The sequence below is a fragment of the Rhinichthys klamathensis genome, unplaced genomic scaffold (genome assembly GCF_029890125.1).
Source record: "Rhinichthys klamathensis goyatoka isolate OS25496 unplaced genomic scaffold, OSU_Roscu_1.1 h1tg000020l_1, whole genome shotgun sequence".
Lineage (NCBI taxonomy): Eukaryota > Metazoa > Chordata > Actinopteri > Cypriniformes > Leuciscidae > Rhinichthys > Rhinichthys klamathensis.
Genome location: NW_026606571.1, coordinates 3474487 through 3496501, shown reverse-complemented (window position 1 = coordinate 3496501; position 22015 = coordinate 3474487). Strand labels below are relative to the sequence as shown.

General features: G+C 37.7%; 2 protein-coding genes across 3 annotated transcripts in view; both read left to right on the top strand.

Moving 5' to 3' along the window:
• hbs1l (HBS1-like translational GTPase) overlaps positions 1 to 20103 on the top strand; it is a 167034-nt gene extending 146931 nt beyond the window's left edge. For both annotated transcript variants that reach the window (XM_056239869.1, XM_056239861.1), the window contains one exon: positions 20094 to 20103. The gene's annotated coding sequence lies outside the window, so the exon portion shown is untranslated. The remainder of the gene's footprint in view (positions 1 to 20093) is intronic.
• tcf21 (transcription factor 21) lies at positions 5590 to 7291 on the top strand. The gene is made up of 2 exons (XM_056239951.1): positions 5590 to 6194; positions 6933 to 7291. Exons 1-2 carry the CDS (start codon positions 5754 to 5756, stop codon positions 7020 to 7022), a joined length of 531 nt encoding a protein of 176 aa, XP_056095926.1. The 5' UTR covers positions 5590 to 5753; the 3' UTR covers positions 7023 to 7291.
• Positions 20104 to 22015: the final 1912 nt, after the last annotated feature.

The window sequence follows — 22015 nt, the reverse complement described above, 5'->3', positions numbered from 1 at the left end:
TGAACGTGGGAGCATATGCACACATGTATAAGCGCAGAACCCATCACATTAAACGGTAGACATCAAGATAGGGCTTTAGCATTTCTATCGGGAAACGGACCCTTGACCTCTGATGAGGAGAAAAAAATGCTTCATCCATCCAAATCTTTCACACTAGCATCTCCCTCCTCATATATTTTATTGCTTGATATTAATTCCTGTTTGCAGACATAAACAAGTGGTGTCAGGCTTGTCAAACAGACTGATGGAAGTATGATGCTGGAGTATGAGTGTGTGTTACAGTGTTTGAGCTATGAGTCACAGATGCAGCATTACGAAACAAGCAGCACAGAGCCAGCTCTCTTCCTCTCATTATCCCGCTAATGGGCCGACTGGCAAAAACACAGCCACTAATGTCGGGAAAAATCAGAAGTACAGTATGTGTGAGTGGAAAACAGAAGTTTGTGAGTGTTAGTGCTGTATGTGTGTCAAACATAGCCTGTTTTTAGACTTATTTCGACCTGTGTACTGTCTAAGAACAAACAAACATATAAGGAATATTTCTTTTTGAGACACTGTATGCATTGGGTTTAAGTTCCAGGTAGATCTTAGGTATGAAAATAAATCATGAGGGTGTTACTATGTGGTTGCTAATGTATTCTGAACAAATTTAGGGCATTACAAGGGCATTACTGTGCTTTGGGTGGTTGCTAACAGTTAGGCTACATTTCATTTCACTGACTAGGCTATATATCTGAACCAAAAGGTTCTTCCACAGCCTAATAGGGAAGGCGTGAAGAGATTTGAAGACAGTGACACAGACAGGATCTTTTGAACACATGAGGCTTGATACTGGAGTTTTGCTGGGAAGTTTGGGGGTTGTTAGCCTCACTGGTTTGTACTCTCATCCTGATGATAACACACTCTCTGTGGACACAGAAACCTTTAGCTTTATAAATCGTGCTGGCTCTGCTCATTTGAAAATATGTCCCATGTGACTCCCTCCCACAGTACTCTCATCCAAAGATTGTGTCCTTCCATTTCTGTCTCTCTCTCTTTCTGTTCGTCCCGCTCCGTCTCTATCATAATTACACATGTTCACATAGTATGAAGTTTCATGCACCTGGTGAGTTTGAGCATGTGTGTCCGCATAGACTTTAAGCGATGAGAAGAGGAGCAGTAGGTTGAGTGTGATGAAGCTCATATAGAGGAGAGAGTCGTTTATCTCTGGCCGTGTGAGAGAGATATAACGTAAATAACCTCAGCCTCACACGATCGATTTATCAGACCCTCGGCTCAATCTCACAAACCGTCCCATAAACACAGCTTTGGGGTGACCCCACATCTGTCCGGCCTGGCCGTCCCCACATGCACAACTTCAAGATGAACCTATAGAGTGGGAGCGTTAGAGAGCCTGCCTTCCTTTTATATAAACATATCTTTAAAAGAACTGCCTGGTGAGAATTATTACATTTTGAACTGTTTTCCTACCTCCTGATTGGATGAACCGCCATGGTCACAGACAATATGCCTTGTAAAAATTCCATTCACATAATTTAAATTATCATGTGTGTGTGTGTGCGTATATATACTGTATATATATATACTGTATATATATATAATTAAATTGTTACATAATATTATTAATACTATTTTAATATATGCAAATTTTAATATATGTACATTTTAAAATATAATTAAATTATGTTACATAATATTATTAAAAATATTTTAATATAATTAAAAATATATTAACATTTGAATATTGGAATGTGTCTATACATCTAAAAGAATGTGTTTGTCTCACACACACACACACACACACACACACACACACACACACACACACACAAAAACTATATATATATATTTATACATACATATATGTGTGTGTGTATTTCCTTTCCGTCTTGCACTTTGTCATCTAAAATTGGAATGTGTTTGTCTTATTATTTTTAATGTTTGTGTCAGCGTCTGCTTGGAAAAATTCACTGTTTTGACATTTTAGAAAAAGGAGTATACACCCCAAAGATGAATTAATGTGTCCATCTTCAGGCGAATTGTATTAAGTTACCATATTTATCATTTTATATTTATCATATATTTGTTAGATTGTTTTTAGTTGTATTCTATCACCGTTTGACTTTAGAAAAGCTTAGCAGCTTTCAGCAACACCTGCCATTGACACCCAGCAAGACTGTAGAATCTTCTATGTAAAGAATCTCCCTCGCAAAGTATTCTTCTCTTAAACATATGCACGTCCAGGGTTGTGTGTCCTCCCTAAAACTTTGCGACAAGGCAAAACACTTGCATTCCGACTATGGACATTGACCTTGGCAGTTAGCAGCTCTAATTCAGGGGAGTAACACCGCCACTCCCAGCTTCTCTACCCCAAAACACACACAAACACAAACACAAGCCACACACACATCCACAAATACAACACAGCTGCAAGACATCTTGATAATATCTGACAGCCGATCCATTCCAGGTCAGTGTTCATCCCAGACTGCACTCCATGCCCTCATCTCTTTCCTCGCTTGCGTCCATGTCCCTTGTGACACAGTAACCATCCTACAGGTCAGATGCACAGACATTACTGTATGATTATCTAAACAAAACAGCTACATCTTCGCGAACCCACAGATTTGTCTGGTACATTCCAAAGTATTGTATGTGTCAGGCTTCCTCTTTTAAAAACAAAGTCCTTAAGCAACATTTAAAACCACACGATCCATCTATATTAAAGAGTTTGTCAGTTATAAAGTCTTTCATGAGGTGTTATGTTTTTATTAAGTGACTCCACAATGTTTGACCCAAGTGCTGCCTAACTGGATCATTTGTATTCAAGCCGGTATATCAACGTTTTTGTCTTGTTTTGTTATTCTAATTCATCTCTTTATTTTATTTTTTTACCAAGGTTGTCACTTAAATTTTGTTCCCTTCCTTGAGTTTAGTTCTGGCCTGGAAACACCATTTGTTAGACGCCACGTTGTAGCGAGCGTGTCGTTGAAGTACATGCAAGATTAAGTGTGTGTGCAGTTGCTGTTATCTGTCATCTTGCGAGTTGGGTGACCGCCTCTTCTGTTTATGTGTGTGTGTGTGTGTGTGTGTATCTCAGAGTAAGAGTCAGTGTGTGTGTGCTTGAGCTCTAAGTCGGATGCGGACATGTGAGTGTCCAGTTTCCAGTAACCTTTGACCCTATAGAGCTAATTAGTGATATCCCCACTAACACCACTGAGAACATCACATTCTGTGGCATTTGTTCATTCATTTTTCATTTACAAAGACTGCTGTTCACCTGCTGCTGTCTGTCACCGTTACACCAGAGGAACAGAAAGACAGAGAGATCTTGGATGCAGTCAGTGATTACAAAATCATTTTAAAATTGATATAATATAGTCGTTATTACCATATATTATGTCATTCATAAAATGCAAATATTTTGTTATATTTTTATTAATTATTTGTAATTATTTTTATCAAACATAAATTAAAGATTTTTATAGATGACTGTATAAAAATCAAGAAATAGTTATGGCCACATACACTGTTTATTCTTGCTGCTGTTGTTATTATAATTCCTAGTAATAATTGCTGAATTTGATAGATCATCTGTTTTGTATGCATATAATATATTAAAATGATAAATAAATATGTCAATATTATTTCTCCAGGTCATGTCTGCGTTCCTTTTTTATATTATTGAATGCAACAGGAACTGTTCTATTAGCCTGTCTTTTTATCTTTCTGGGTTTTAGTGTCGGTGAAGATGAGAGAGCTCAGTCTAAGAAAACAGTAGCTATTTTAAGCTCTTCACGTAATGCTGCATTAGGACAGGACGATTAATCTTATATCCCACTTTTATTTTCTTTTGACCAGCCCACCCACCAGGGAGGGAAAGAGAGAGTCACAAAGACTGTACGTGACCCTATTAAAATACTTTTTATATACCTGCACTGAGCATTCATCTGTAAAGGTTCTTTCAATTACTTCTGCTTAAGATTATTGAAAACAACTCTCATTTGGTTTATCACACCTGTAATCTCTGTAAAATCTGATGTGCTCTTGGAAGAAACAAGATCTGTCCATTCATCTGTCAGGTTAATAAGAACTATGGCAAGGTTAAAATACCTTTGGTAATTTGCTGTGGCAGAGGGAGAGAAGAGATGCTGTTTCTAAGACACCGGAACTGTGTAGTGTCAGAGGGCAGAACTCTGGAGATTCTCTCTCTCCTTCTTGGGTAATCTCTCAACTTGCAATTAGCATGTGAACTTTATTGTACTTTTTGCAATTTTATGCATTCATTTAATCTGTGCATCACTAACTAAGGACATCTAAGGATGATGGGGACTAACTAGCATGCTGAGGAGAGAGCAGATACCCCCGCGTGTGTCCTAGCAATCATCACCTGTTTTAAAACCACTCTTGAGTCGCCTTCAACCTCGCCACTTAGAGCTCGCCTAGATCGGGATGTTTAGGCTTGAATTAGTAGGTTGTATTAGAGACTGGTGTGGGGTACCATTAAAAAAGCAAAACATGGGGTTTGGGGACGCGGAGTATCCATTTCACGTGCCCCTCCGGAGGCGCCAGTGGGCCATTTGAGACGCTTCTCGTGGGATCCTATTAGAGGGCATCGGTGCTGAAAGCTGCACGGACTCTCCCATGAGCAATGCGCGATTGCGCGTGCGGTCATCACTGTACCATTTTATGAATCCCACTGTTCCAGTGCGCGCAATTGTTATTTCCGGTCAGAGACCCACCATTAAAATCCTCAGGCAAATGCCACCTGACAACTACAAAAAAAAAAAAAAAAAAAAAAAAATCAGAGAGCAAGTGCGGCGCCCCTGGCTGATGCTTAACGTGAAACAGACATTTAGCTTTCCTTCAGCAGTTTCCAAACTGTACAATAGCTATCAGGACAGGAACACAAAAGACTTTGGTTTTAAAAATGTAGAATTATATTTTAAATGTTACGTTTTAATAATAATAATAATTATTATTATTATTATAACAATAATAATACATTATTATTAATAATGTAAAAAGTATTTTGAAAAAAAAGCCATATTGCATTAATAAGTGTGAAGATAAATTGGAAATACAGAAAAAATAATGAAAACAGTTGTTATACTCTGGTCTTTCTACACTATTTCTTTGAAATTAAGAATTTAAGAATTACATTTTTTCTTGTCATTGTTTCTCAAAACGTTGTCATTTCCGTTGTAGGTAGAAAATAGCTTAATTGTGCACGATTTTTTTTTATCTTTATTATATATATATTTTAAATGATTTTAACTTGATTTAAAAGTATTTATTCTGTTAAATGAATGAGTGCCTATTGTGGTTGTATTGTCCTTGAATACCAATTATATTCCTGAAACTAATATAGCAAATTATTCAAAATAATCTGAATTATTGCACAGTGAAATAAAATCACAATTTGAGGTTTTCTGTTTCTGCTACATGATAAATGACAACTAGGCTTATATAATGCACTATATCGCAGCAAAACTGGTGCATAATTGTATTATCTGAGCAGGTTTAGTCTTTGCTTCCACAAGGAGTATCTTGCCGCGTGCGGGGGCACGCCCCTGAACACGAGAGATAAATGGTAAGATCCTTTAGTTCGTGAGTTACAAGTTACGGTCATCCTCAAGCTCGCGCATGACACGTTTCAACTGAAGGCAGTTGCGTTATCTCCAGGTCCATTCAGAGAACCACTACATCAAATCAGTCCTAGTTTTCTCCATCATCCTCGTCTCCAGCTAAACATGTCCACCGGCTCCATCAGCGAAGTGGATGAATTTCACGAGTCCGAGCTGCTGGATGGTCTTTTGAAATTCGGTTCCGGTAAAGACCCGGGGACATCAAACGAGAGCACGGAGGACAGCTCCAACTGCGAAGGGGCATCGGTGACCGAATGTACGGGAAAGAGGCGCAAATCAGCCGCCATGCGCAAATCAGCGGCCAATGGTGTGGCCCAAGAGGGCAAGCACGTCCAGAGGAACGCAGCGAACGCGCGCGAGAGAGCGAGGATGCGCGTGCTGAGCAAAGCCTTCTCCCGGTTGAAGACGACTTTACCGTGGGTTCCACCGGACACCAAACTCTCCAAGCTGGACACCCTGCGACTGGCCTCCAGCTACATCGCCCACCTGCGACAGATACTCGCCAATGACAAATACGAGAATGGCTACATACATCCGGTAAACCTGGTGAGAGACTTTTTTGAAAATTGGCACAAAAAAATAGCAAGATGCTTTTATGGTCTAGCCTACTCTATAGTAGCCTATGTACAATGTAAAATGTTTACATAATTAACAACATATTTGTTTACGATCATTAAACAACAATTTCTGCCACCGTTTTATGAGCTTTCAGAATTTTTCAAAAGGTCGAAACCTTGAATTCGGTAGGCCTACTTTGATTTTACTTAAAGAATGCAGAAAGTAAAAAAAAAAGTTTTCCATTTGAGTATGTTGATTTGTTTTTAGTGTATAAATTAGCAGCCCTAAAATTATAGCTCTTCTGAAAAGTGTTAAGCCTTCAGAAAGATTATTTTCATGACCGAATACTGCACCTTTTATTTCAACATTGTAAACATTTATTTTCATGATTTATCGCAACTTTTTATCTTTTGCCAAATCAACTTAGATAATTATCCTAATGTGGTCCAGATAACATACTATTTTGAGTTTCTATTTATTAAACCAATTTTCCTTTGTTGTATTAACTAACAATTAACTAACACTATTTCGTTTTACAGTGAATAGGCCTTAGACAGTTACAGTATTTTGACCAAATGGTATGAAATATCATCTGTGTATAATCTAGAGTTAATGTTTACCATATAGGCCTAGCCTATATATAAAATTAAAAAGCAAGCGTACGTTTCTCAGTTATTTGACGTGCTTACTAATTTTAATTTTACTCTCATTCATGTTTTTCCACAGACGTGGCCGTTTATGGTGGCGGGCAAACCAGAAAATGAACTTAAAGAAATGCTGAATTCTACACGTTTATGTGGGACTACAGCTTCCTGAGACAACAGATGGACTTAAAACATGGACCTGTTTTAAATATTTTAGTTAAAAAGAATAACATGTCATCTCCTATCCAAACACACGAGTGGGAATAACTGGGGACAACATCCTCACTCGCATTCCTGTAAAGAGAAATTGAAATCTATTTAAATATTCACACTTGGGCCTTGCTGGTTCAAGGCAACAATGTGATTTTTTTTATTCCGCTGTTTTTATAAATATTCTGTCATCACTTTTTTATTATTATTAAAAAACACCAGAAATCATTACTATAGGGATTTGGTGATAATATGGCGCGTGACATGCACGCGCTTTTGCTGTTGGCATCAGAATAGGCTAATTGTAAATAAAAATACTGATGTTATAGTTTCAAATGATTCAAGTTACCTCTTTGATCGAGCATGGACGGAGAGTTCATGTTTATTCACTTTGCTTTGACCTGTGTGAACCTTGTTATCATTTCGCCCCACCTTTTTTCTCTCAAGATCTTTGGCGAGAGGACATGTCACCCTGCCACCCTGCCTGCAAGAGATAACATGATTAATTCCCTTAATCGGAAGAAACGTAAACCTTCTCTTTATCATGATATATCTGTCATCAGATAAGCATAGCTTTAACCGTTTTGGAAAATCAGAGAGAGCGCTTCTAATAGTGATCTAGAAACATATAGCCTATAGACTAATTCCCCCGACTCTGAAAAATATTTCCCCCTTTTTAAAGTAGCCTAGTCATGCCTTAACAAAATGTAGGCTGACGTGATCCGTGTTTAAGGTCAGTTGTTTTTAGACCAGTAAATCGCGCGGCTCTTAATCTCACTGTGCAGCCGTTGTTTAATTTCGCGCGGGGTTGTGACCGTTATGTTTATAGCGCGCGGACAGATATTTATGCGTCACTCCTCCGAGGGGCGCGAGAGCGCGAGTTACCCGGAGTTACCGTTGATGGGACGTCCGATGTCACAGTCACGCTGCGGCCTTAAAGCTTAGAAAAACACTGCCCCCGCGCTTATAACTGTATTCCACATTAAACCAGTCATCACTGTTCTCTCACAGAATTACAGAAATCCGCGCGGTGAGACAAAACGGTTTGATGGCGCAAGACAATAACAAGCTCGCCGCCACCATTCATCACGCGCTGTTATTGTAAGGAGAGTCTGAGGGGTGATCTGTGCGAGACTGAGAGCGAGGGAGGCTTAAGCACACACACACACACACACACATACACACACACACAAGGCAATAAAGCAGCTCTAAACATTGTGAAATCTTTTGATAAGTCTTAAAATGAAATATGATTGTAGAAATACTTTCCTACTTACAGTGTAAGAGTTCTTAAATGTGATTTTCGGTTACTTTAACTGCCACAGCCTATTTAGTTATAGGCCTTCTTTAGCCTATTTTTTTTATTATTCGTTAAGTTTTGACGCTCAGTGTTGGAATTTACTTGAGCATATTTTAAAGGCTAACCCAGACAGAATATTAACGTACAAATTATTATTTAAATAGAGCTGTCATGGCGCCAATTTGTTGACCTGCCTTCAAGGCTAATTTGGGTTCCCTCACAAATTTTTTAGTTAGCTATACACTTAAGTACAACTTAAGTACCTAACAATTCTTCATGAACATAAACTCACTTGTGATTATTTAGCCCTTATTATACTTGATATAAGCTTAAATATTTTTTTATATAAAACTGTAATTTATGTTGTAGAACAAAGCAACAAAGTCTCTTTAAGTTATGTTAGTCACAGGCTTTATCTTACTATGAAAAAAAAAAAAAATCCCCAGAATATATATAAATTTTTTAAACCCATTAGAGGGAACAATAAAAAATTAAATTCTCTTTGGTTTTTGGACTACACGCTGAAGTTAATAGCCTACATTAGCATTATTCTTATTACATTGGCAATTACAGATGCAGTTTAGTAAAATTTAAGCAACATAGCAGTAACTTGTAGATTTTTTTTATGACAACTGAGAAGGATTTTTGCTCACACTTTAGATTATGGTACAATTCTCACTATTAACTACGACTTTTCCCTCAATAAACTCATAATTAGGCTACTGCTTATTAATAATTAGTAGTTGTTAAGTTTTTGATTAGGAATGTAGAATAAGGTCATGCAGAATAAGGCATTAATATGTGGTTTATAAGTACTAATAAACAGCCAATATCCTAATATGCATGCTAATAAGCAAGTTAGTGAGAATTGGACCCTAAACTAAAGTGTTACCGGATATTGTCTGTAAAGATTCTTATTAGACATTTTTCTCTTGTTGATTTTAGAGCTATAATTGTCTCAATCTGCTGAAACAAGAAAAGTGATATGTTCAATAAAAATGTTTAGAAGCACTACAGAGGATGTAAAATAGCCTATATCTCATGCTAAAAAGTTTTATGGGACATCTTTTTCTCACGGGACGCTGGAATCCACACTATAAGAGAATAAGACACAATTCTTTATCTCCTTCTTCGTCTTCTTTTTATGTCATCACCTGAAAACCAAAATAACGTATTTTTCGTTTTATTTAAAGGAGTTCCCTTTATTTCCTGTGCGAAGCGCACGTTCGTCGTATATATATCATCACGGATAAGTCCAGTCGCTCCATCAGCGCAAGACCACCGCAGAGAACACTGAACAGTGCCCGGGTCAGCTGCGCTCTGCCCGGCAGCGGGAGGAGGAGGAGGAGCCCGGGAGGCTCGGTCATTAGAAAGATAAAGTGGACCCTGGTTTCCCATGTGCTCCGAGAATGGCTAATTGTTTTGTTGGACGACTGCCCAAACCTCTCTTTTATAGAGATCCTAAAGTCTCTTGAGAGGGAACATTGGCATGTCTAGATGCACATACTCTAAAAACTAGATAAGAGTTGCGTGTGTGTCAGCTAACTTTTATGACGAGCATTAGACGCTGGTTTAAAGCAGCTAATGTTAAACTGCTCGTGTCTGGATTGTATCTGATCTGTTATGTCACCCTTCACTCAAAACTCCGTTTCTTTAATATTTTTTTTCTAGTGGCTTAACAACTTCATACTACACTATACATAAAACAATACAGAGACCAAGAACTTTTAGAATGCCCTTTTGTGAGCAATTCTGTCTTACAGTCTGAGAGAAACTGCATCAATCATGATGACACAATAGATTTCAGCACCTAGACATTGAACAGCGACTGAAGAGCTCAATAAGTCTCGCTACTAGGTTAGGTTACATCAGAGACGTGAAAAACAACAATACTGCAGCAATATGCATTCATTTTGCAAGCTGGATTAGGACCAAGTGCATATGCAGAGGAAGGCACAAATACTTACAATGATTTTGTTTTACTACAGATGCTGATTCAAAGAGAAATCTATAGCCTATATATAGTAGCCTACTTTAAAAAATTCAACCCACTAAAACTGAAAAAGTTTGAAAAAGAAAAAGATTAACTGTGAATTATTAATTGTTGATTAATAAATCCAAAGTGCAGCCAAGCTGACAACCTGCATGGTGTTGATTTGCTCTTTTTGAAAACTCATAAGTTTATTCACACTAAACATGAATTCTTGTTCTATTCTATGCACCTATAAATGACGACAAACATAATTATTATAATACTCTGTGATGAAAAAAAACTATTATCTTTAACGTCAGTGGTGTTTGAATACATAGGGATAAAAAAATAACACTGCTGTTAACTAGCAAAAGCTTTAGGTTTTCACATGATTTGGGATCATATTTTTTTAATATAAAATACACCTTATTTATTTATTTTTTACAAAGATTTGGAGTAGCCTACGTTTTACAAGAAAGTACTATTTCAGTATTTCTACTTCAAAATTCATGTTTAACTCAATGTGCTACTTGCCGCTTTTTAATTATTTGTGAAATTTACTAGCAATTTCTAAATGAAAATGTTTTCAAAATAAATTCAACACCAAGTTATTTCAGTGCTAAAATTATATTTTTTTCCCAGAAACGTTAATCATATTTTCCCATTCTTAACATGTATTTTAATAATAAAAAAATACAATTTTAAAGTTAAAATGTATTCAAAAATGAAAGTATTACATAAATAATTCTTCACTACAGGATACACTTGGATGCTACAGATGGTCCTTGATGTAGCGACCATGTCCTGCAGGGGGAGCTATAATACAGTTCTTGACCACACATCTGAACCTTCTTACGCCCGTTTCACACATACTCCGTGTGCAGTGCGTATGCGGTGCGTGTTGCGGTGCGTATGCGGTACAGGAGCAGCACGCGCTATAGTGCTTTCACATGCTGCGTGCGTTTGCAGTGCGCAACTGATCCGCGGCAGTACCACAAACACATTTACTCACTATTTGTATTTCAAAAAATCATCAATCAAATCAAGTTATCAGCAGCAAAAGTTTTTGCCTCCAGTGCAATTCTCTTTGTAGGCCTATTCACGTTTAAAACACAATTTAAACAACGTATTATTCAATGCATTACTTTTATATAGGCCTAGATTATAGGCTATATTAAGTTGCTCAAGCAAGTGGTAACATATTTAACCATGTACTTATATTAAAATCGCAAACATTTTAAATTAAAACTTAAAATTGACAAAAACAGCAGACTCATACCTTTTCTTTTGCATAATTCAAATCTGTATACAATAAATCTTGCATGTCACAAATAACTTGTTTTTCCACCTCAACGAATGAGACGAGTGTCGTTCATTATGTGGCCTTGTTGAAGTAAATTGTAGCTTTCTTTGCTTTACCCCGGTCTTAAAGTAAAAAGATGACTGTGAACAAAGTAGTATTTAATTAAATGCATTTATGGTTACATTTTATTTAATTAAATACATTTATGGTGAGATTACTACATTTTATTGAATTAAATGCATTTATGGTGAAATTACTACATATTCAGGTCAGTCTGTGTTCATTTTGACCACGAACCGTGCGCTGTCACTTTAATTCAGCGTTTGCAGCACAGCAGAAATAGACTCGGTGCGTAAACGATCTCTGCACTGCTGTATACGCACCGCAACTGGAACGGATCGACGGACCGCATCCGCGTGCAGTGTGAAAGCTCTAACCTGTTAACATGGGTACGGAAAAAAATACGCACCGCATACGCACTGCAAACGGAGTATGTGTGAAACGGCTGTCTATGATCTGAACTGTGCCGCCACATGAGTGCATGTATGGTTCTTGAATGGCCACTGGGTGGCAGTAAGACATCAGAGAGGCAACTACGGTATGAGCTCCCCTTTCCATAAAAAATTCTGCCAGAGGCTTTCCATGGCAAGCGTGCATCAGCATCATCTATCTGCTATTAAATTAATAATTTCAGCAATAGAAAAACACACTCGAAATAAGATAAAGCTGTAAAATCACACTCCAAAACAACAAGAGAATCAAGTCCCCCCAAACTTAGTCCCACAGCTGTGTCAGTATATGTGTGTTGGTAATGCATATGTGTATGTGTGTGTGTGTGTGTGTGTGCGCGCGCATGTTCCTGGTGAATCAAGGCTAAACTACTTTCATTTGAGTGAAATTGACCAGCTTCTCAACTGCCCCCACCATATGCACAGACTGAAGAGCTTTAAATTCAACCCAGTCCACTGCACATTAAAAACACACAAAGACTGACCTTCATCTCATAAGTATTTCATTAGAAGAGTATTTTAAATCGAAGTGAATATGCCTGTGTTTTGACTCATTTGGATAAGTGTGCAGTCAGGGGTGGGTCACAGCAAAGTCTTGTAAACTTTGCCCTGATGAAAGTGCAGCGAATAAGTGGCACACAAGGTAAATGTTCATGGAACATGAACGTGTGCGTGTGTACAGGGTGTGAAATGTTTGTCCAGGTGGGGGTGATTACCGATTGAGTGGTGCGGTAGAAGAGTAATTCACTGTGAATCCATGTCTTTTGAGAATAAGCAGGTGTTTGTAAATGTAAGATATGATTTTTCAAGTAATATTACGAGTTCATTACAAGTCAAGCTCAGATGACTGCATTTGTGGCATAATGTTGATTACCACAAAAATAATTACTTGTTTTCTCTAAAAATAAATCAAGTTATGGTGAGGCTCTTACAATGAAAGTGAATGGGGTCCATTTTTAGATGATTTAAAAGCAGACATGTGACGCTTAGAATTTTATAAAATTGCTTACATTAATTCTTCTGTTAAAACTTGTGTATTATTTGAGCCGTAAAGTTGTTCTTGTAAACATTCTCTCTGTTTAAATCTAGATTAAAGACACCTCTGTAGCCAAGCATTCACATAATGCTTCTTATTGAAATGGTACCAAATGCACACGATCATATTTTGCCTGAAATGTTATGAACAGCAGCTACACTAATTCTTCTCCTATTTAATGGCCTTGTTTCACAGACAGGGCTTAGATTAAGCCAGGATTAGGCCTTAGTTAAATTAGGTCATATTACCCCGGTTTCACAGACCAGGCTTAAACCTAATCCAAGCCTATAATACGTTTGAGCGTTTTAACTGAAAGCAACTTGCACTGATATATCTTAAAATATGTCAGTGCCATTGTTTTGTCTCATGCACACCAGTAATGTTTTTCTAAGGCATGTTTAATGCCCAAATTGAACTAAGGACTAATACTGGATTAATCTAAACCCTGTCTGTGAAACCGGGCTTTAAGTAGCTTGTGGTACTTCGGTCATTTCTGACCGGATTTTTTAAAATAAAAAAATGTTAAAAATCGTAGCTTCGTCGGAATGGTACGAAACTTGGTGACTTTTATGGTACTTGGTATACGAACACACAAAAAAATTGGGGACAGGATTTGAAAAGTCTAAGTGGTCATAAAAAAAATAGTCACACTCAGGACCTTCGGTCAAAAATGACCGGCCATAGGAAATGAATGGGAAATTGGCAAAAATATGAAAATACAGAGTTTATTTGTGCGTGCGTACAATCTACAAATCAGCCACGATGCAGGAAAAAAGCACACAACAGTGAAGGGGGGAATCTCTAAAACATCAAGAGTGCAAAACAGACAAATACACTCACACACACACACACTTATACACACAAAAACACACGCATGTACACAAATGAACGCGTGTCATTGCAAAATTTTGGGAAACGTGTGAAATAAAAGCAATTATTCATCAATGTAAGAAATAAAGCGCACAGCAATGAACGCATGAGACTGTAAACAATCAAGGTTGCAAAATACACACACACATAGGGAAATATGAGACTGGTGAAACTGTAACAGAGAAATGTGAGAATATGTGAAATAAAATCAATGAATCACATAAAGGGGAGACATTGGGTCCAAAATGCAAAGGTCACACACTATGTCTCTCTCTCTTGAACACACACGCACACACACACACACACACACACACACACACACACACACACACACACACACACACACACACACACACACACACACACACACACACAGTGTAAGATCAAACGATGGAATTCTTCCTTAGTAACCTCCAGGCCTATTGCACCACATAATATGTGCTCTTTTATGCGTTTATTAGAGGTTGAATTCAAATCAAATACTGTCAAACCACCCATACTACTTCTGAATAGGATGTCTACTTCATAAATTGTATGAAAATTATGGAAATACATGGTTCAGATCACTCAAAACATATATGAAAATGGAGGCGCCCTTATGGTCAGTAAGGAAGCTTGGCTTTCCATCTAGTGAAAAAGTTTGGTATGCGCCAAAATAAAATCTTGACTGAAAGCTTATTTTTTGAGATATCAACCTAAAATTTGGAACACAACTTCTTAAGATTTTTGGCTTTCATTTTCTTGCAGTTTTAGAGTAAAATATATATATTTTATATATATTTTATATAAAATATAAATAATTAAATGTTTACATTGTTCATTTTCATTAACTCAAACTTACATAACTTTTTTTCTGTTTCACTTTCATAATTTATTTCACTTCTACAATAATCTGGCAAATGTCTTCTTTAAAACAAGACCAACCATAGGTCTATATTCCAAAGCATTCTTGACTTACAACCATTTAAGTTTGGATAGTGATTTTCATGTCTATGCGAAAATAATAGAATTATTATTTTATTTTTTAAAAAAATTTAATAAAAAAACCAAACAAACAAAAAACTCGACAAACATAGTCTTTGAGAATCACTTATTATAAATTAAAATCCACAACCTGAAAAAAATAGGCAAATATGTGCAAAAACAACTAGAATTCACAAGCCTTTCTACAGAGGCTGTAAATCCATCTAGTGGTAATATATATATGATATTGCATGATAATTATGCTCACGTCACTACATCCACCAGATGGCTCCAATGTGATTTAAAAAAAATGTTTTCTATAGGCCAAGGATCCACTTTAACCTGAAATACAGCATTAATTAAAAAATAATAAATATATATACATTTTCTATTATATTCAATGGGAAAAAATTGATCATAATTATTGCATAAATATATTTTTTTTTTTCATAAAATTCTCTCAAAACATCAAAATAAAAAAAAATATATATTATTGAACAAAAATAAATTTCATTGATTTTACTGAAAAAAAAATAAACATTGATTTTTAAAGGGGTCCGGTCACTTTTGACCGCGAAGGTCCTGAGTGTGACTGGAAAACGAAGAACCCCAGAGGGTTAAGCGTGCCTTTGAAAAAATATTGTTGTGCTGTTATGTGTTATATTGTGATGGCAACGAAATTTGGTATTTGCACATACAAAAAAAAAGTTTTTTAATGATTTTATCACTCTAGAATTATTAACAATTGGTTGCATCTTGTGGCTATACTATTAAAATAGAATATTAAAGTCACCATGAAAGCAAAATTGACAATTTTTCTTTTTTATGGAATATTGCAGTAAAGGATACATCATTATTTTGTTTTTTAATTCATGTGCCCTCTTAATCTTTAATCAAAATAACGTACCGTCTTTCTTGTAGCAACATCTCTTTTATTCTCTCATGATGTGTTTTTGATGGAGTGAGGGCAGGACAACCTGTCACTCACATGACATCACAGCAATAGCAAACCACAATGATCCAGTCAATTCCCGATGGACAAAATTAAGTCCCGGCCTACATTTATTTCTTGTTAGAGAAGCCGTTTCACTCAGATATACATCACAATAGGCAAGAAACGACTTTAACAATTACGGATTAGCCACATTCACTTCCATTGCCTCACAGTAGCTAGGTAGTTTTTTGTTTTTTTTTTAACCCAGAATATTCCTTTAACTCCTGCATGACTGTTTTTCCTTTTACATTTCTCTCTGTCCAGTCGCTCTATAACGTTTGTAAAACTTTTAGCCATCTCGACTCTTCCCTAACTACAACAACCAATGCTGTTACTACACCCACTTTTCTTTAACTGAAGTTCAGCTGTGGTGTATATGTGACGGTGTACTGCTATAAGCATACACTTCCCTGATAGCCACACGGATCCAATTAAAGCTGGAATTCCCAACCTAAAGACTGGAATCATTCACGTCTCCCACCTCTGTGATATTCCAGGGTGTCCCCAACCATGTGCTCTGTGTTTATACGTGTGCACGAAGCGTCAAGACGGCATGTGTTTGAGAGTACTTCTGCATAAGCATGCAAATGTGTGTGTGAGTGTGTGTCAGTGTGTGTGTGTGAGAGAGGGGAATTCTGAATATAATTGGGAGCGGGTGAGGTTCCCCCTCTCTCCAGCAATGAACGCTGTAATAAGACTGTTTGGGCTGAGACAGGGAGAATGTCTGATTTTAGCGTTCCTTTAAACAAAAGTGAACAGTGCTCTCATTCAAAGCAGATGGTGAAGGTCAAATCGAGACTGAGGGAGAAAGAGCGACAGACAGACAGAGTGAGAGAGACAGACAGACAGGAAGGAGGACAATAGAGAGACAGATCGAAGAAGAGGTAGAGGGAAAGTGAGGTGAGGTGAAGAGAAAAAGAGCGAGAGAAATCCTTTTGAAAACAGTGTGAAAAATAAACTCAGCTGGACTCTCTGATCCTTTGTGTATGTTTATCCACTGTACCTGGATAAATATGAGAGACATAGCCCTGATTAGTCAATCACCTAATAATCAGTTTAATAACTGTTTATACATATATATTCAAAGTATACTTTGTTGGGTTAGTAGACTATACTTTGATGTAGTATTGATATGTGTACACAATGAAAATGGTGCGAGATTACTAACTAGACTATCATTATTCGTTCCTCGAGTGAGTGCTTCAAGTATTCATACTTTGTTCTTTCACTGCGTCTCCGTTTGTACACCCGTGAGGCCACGATGCCCTTCCGGAGCGGCCAAGGATCATTTTTCACGCGACACCGGATAACAGTCTCCCTCCAGCTATTAATATTTAATCAAGCCGCGCGCCCGCTGCGGACAAATGATTTTTTATTTCTGACTGACGGGCGGCCGCGGGCTCGAGTTACACCCGTTGAGCAGCCGGTCGTCACAGCCAATGGTTGGACGCGGGAACGAGCCTCGTGCCCCCAGAGCTTTCTGGCACAGCTCACGTAATCCACGCCAGTGCACGCGCTTGCCGCCAAAAACCGTCAAGCGTTGCGCTGACAGCACGAGGACGCGACAGTTTCATTAATTCGGGATTATGGAGAATTGTCGTCTAATTTGTATGGATTAAAGTAGGTCCACTTAGTGCCCTTTGCCTGTTCATTGACATTGGAGATGTGTAGGCCTAGTGAAATCTGTGAGAGGTAAATTGGCCATGTTAAAAATTGGCAGCTGGCATAAATGGGCCTATTAGTCAGGATATACGTCACGTCGTATTTAATTAAAAAAAAAAAAAAAAAAAAAAAAAAAAGTAAAGTATGTCTCGACTATCCACCAACCAACTAGTAGATTGGTGAGGTTGACTAAATTATTTAAAGGTAGGGTAAGTGATTAGTTACAGAAACTTTTTTTTGTTATGCTGGTTGGAAGTCTCTTCACATCCTGATAGCATCAATAAGTTAAAGTGGTCTAAATGTATTTATATGTATATTGAAGGTGTAGGACCATAAAATGTTCGTCCAATCATTGCATTCCGTCCGAAATCGGTCCGATATCCTACCTGCCTGCTCACCTAGCTCACAGAGATCACACGTCATATCGGGGCATCTCATGCTAGTCAGAGATAGACAGTCACCAATTCGCAACCAAAACAGCAGGCACCTTTTACAGTTCCTCCTGAACCAAAACAATGAGCTTATGCTGCGTTCACGCCATAACTACCGTAATTTGGAAGAGATGGAAACTCGTGACGTTATAGTTGGAGCAGTTTGTGACAAAAATGTATGTGTTTCAATGGCAACACGATCAACACCGCAATGAATCTGCAGCAGTCAGGTGATACAGGTCAGTGCTCTTTAAGTTGTTTATGTTCATTATTATTGTTAGGGATGCACCGATCCACATTTTTTCACTTCCGATCCGATCCCGATACCTGAATTTGGATATCGGCCGATACCGATACTTTTCCGATACCAGAGCTGTGTTTGCTTTAATATTATTATTATCATTATTGTTGATTTTATATGATGCTGAAATAAACTCCTCTCTACAGGCAAGTATGATATGTACGTATGTATGCATGTATGTCAATATATATATATATATATATATATATATATATATATATATATATATATATATATTAAACAATAGATAAACAAAAGATAGACAATTAAACAAAGATACACATTATACAGGCCTACACAGTGCTTTAATTTCAGGAAGGTCTACTAACATTATTCAGGTATGGTCTAAAAATAATTATAATAAAGTAATCAAAAGTAAAATAGCACTGCAAAGTTTATCATAGATAGATTTATGCTTATTAAAGCTAAAGTTATTCATTCAAGAGCTGTGAGTGATTTTCTCTTTGCCTTTTGTTGTTTGATTCTCAGTAATGGAGCAATCGTCAGCATGTTTATTAGACTGCTTCCCCTTTAAGAACGAGTGCACCATATTTTCTCCCAACTATTTCCATAACTACGTCCATTTTAGACAAACTGTTTAAGTGAATCTCCAAGCCGGTCATTTTGACATTTTTGTGTAGGCTACATTTGATCGTTAGACGTGCATATGAAGCCCAAAGTATAATGTGCTTGTCTCGTTGCGGTCTGTTTCGGAGCGCGCGACGCGGGAACAGCTTCTCTTGCGCAGATTTTTGTGCTTTTAATAGCTTTTTTTATTATTAAAAGCGTCCCGCAATTTAGCAACAGTAGAAACTGCATTTTACAACAATCACCGATCATGCTGATGGGCTGTCGTGTTGTGCGCGCTGTGGCACCGCGTGAGAGATCTCTCTCTTTCTCTTCTGGACTGCGAATAGCAAACATGCATCACAGACAAATGGTTTAATTAATACGGCTTTGCAAACATTGCATTTTGCTGTCTTGCTCTGCTGTGGTGTTTCCAGTGTGAAGTATTTCCACCATAGGATTTCCACACAGCGAACATGTTGGCAGCTCAATGCTATCCTGCTAGCTGGCTGCAAACTGCGGAATGGATTTCCTGAGGGGGGTCTCTGTGTCTCATTGAGCCGCACCTCTGTTCGGGATATCCATTCCACAGTTTGCAGCCAGCTAGCAGACTAGCCGGCGGGCCGCGGGAATCACTTTTGGAGTCGTTTCAGCAGACTACGTTAAAGCGCAGACATGGCTCATGGATATCGGATATCTCCGCAGGTTGGATGGGGAAAATCCGATACGTGAATTACGCTGGTATCGGTCCCGATACCGATACTGGATCGGATCGGCCCCATCCCTAATTATTGTAATGTTTAACACCATCTCTCATGATGGTTTTGTTTGTTCCCTACCGCACACATTCGTGTGTTTTGGAGGAGTGGCGGCTTTGGAGATGCTCTGTAGGGAGGTTGGGATCTTATGCTTTAAAAGCTAGCTTGCTATTGCTAGCCGCTCCGAAAATGGCCTACTCTACCTTTAACTGTTTTCTTTAAATATTTGTTATCTAGATTTTTTTTTTCAGCAGTGCTTTAATTATAACAGTGCACAATAGTCAGTAACTTTTAAAATATTCAACTATTACCCTGATTAGCTGTAAAGTGATGTCATCCACACATCTGCCTTCTCATCAATTAAACTCAATTTCCCATGATGCCTCTGGAGAAAAAGGTCACAACTCAGGCAAGTCTCCTGTTTCAAATCAATACTGAGAGTTATTGGCCAGGAACTGTAATTAAGTGCCATATCAGATGCATCCTAGATTGGAACTAAAATACATCACCAATATCAATTGTAATGGGAAATATTTTTCATATTTTAAAAATAGCTCTTCACAATGACTCTTGGCGCTCTAGTGTTTATGTCTGAATATTACTTAAACTTAAATAACTTAAATATATAATAAAATGTAACCCCATTAACACTTTATTTTTTATATATATAAATGTTAACTACCTGTTTACGTAAAACATTAATGTGTGGGTGTATGTTATTTGCAGACATGTTACCATTGTCTGGTGGTTTCTAGCTTCAGGCGTTGGTATGGCTTTTTCTGTCCCATTTCCAAGTCTTCGTTTCACTCACTCTTTCCCTTTGTTTCTGTTCTTTTCTTTTCTCTGAAGCTGTCTGTTTTTGGGACGTTCCAGGCTGAAAAGACCTTTTTTTAATCAGATCATTTACTAAGAGAAACTAGAGACGTTCAGGGACTTACATTCGGCAGAGACGCTGGAGGATTACGGTATGACCCCCCAGAGACGCTCACAAATGTGCGCACAAACACACCTACATTCTTAAAGAGGCACAAAAACAAATTTGCACAATCAGAAATAAAAGTGCTGAAACACAATATTTATAACAATGAGCTTTCTGAGATTATAGCGATATAATTTGAAGAGGAGAAAAAGAAACAGACACACATGTTTTATAAACGGAGGCAAACATATTGTGTCTCACACACCTGGTGTCCCTGTCCTTACCGGCGAGTGTGCTTAGCAGCTGTTGAGGTAGTCAGGGCCATGATGACCTGCACCACAGATGGTACAAGCATGGTTGTATGAATATAAGTAATGATTTATTATATTTAAGTGAATGAATTTCTGGTCAGATGCCTGAAGTATTTGTGAGCAAGAGGTTATCTCTCTCTTTCTCTTTCTCTCTCTCTCTCTCTTTCTCTCTCTCGCTCTATGCTTTTTTAAATCCTAAATTTTGAAGTGATGCCAAGTTTGTACAAATACTCAGACTGTGTGAGTGTGTATGTGTGTGTGGGTGAAGGGGACGGGATCATTTTACCCCAAAAATGTGGCAGCTACACAAAAGCATCCCATCCGGCTGGACCTGAGGGACCAGAGGAGGGAGGGGTTACCACGGCGATGGCAGAATCCAGGAAACTCGAGATGACATAAAAGAATGCATTAACAGAGCCTGAAAGAGAGAGAGGTAATTCCACGAGGGCAAAAAGAGGTAAAACAAGTTAATCATTTTGAACTGCTGTATGAATGAGTACATGATGTGTGTGTGTGTATGCGTGTGCATTGTTTGTGCCTGGGATCCCTTTTTTTTTTGGGCGTGTTAGAGGACAGTGCATCAGGTGTAACATTACTTAGGTGGATTCTGTGTAGTTTGCAGCACATAATAAGAGGCTGCACAAAAACATCATAGCTATAGATTTAAATGTGCACGGTGTGAGTATGTGTGATGTAAACAAGACTATGAAGGATTATTAGATAGTTAAAGGGATAGTTCACCCAAAAATGAAAATTCTGTCATCATTTACTCACCCTCAAGTTGTTCCAAACCTGTATGAGTTTCTGCTGAACACAAAAGAAGATGTTTTGAAGAATAAAGTAGAGTATGGGGAAAAATACTATGGAAGTCAATGGGGCCCATCAACTGTTTGGTTACCAACATTTTTCAAAATATCTTCTTTTGTGTTCAGCAGAACAAAGAAACTCATACAGGTTTAAAACAACTTGAGGGTGAGTAAATGATGACAGCATTTTCATTTTGGGTGAACTATCCTTTTAAAGCTGCAGTCCGTAGCTTTTCCTCTTTTTCGCCATCTC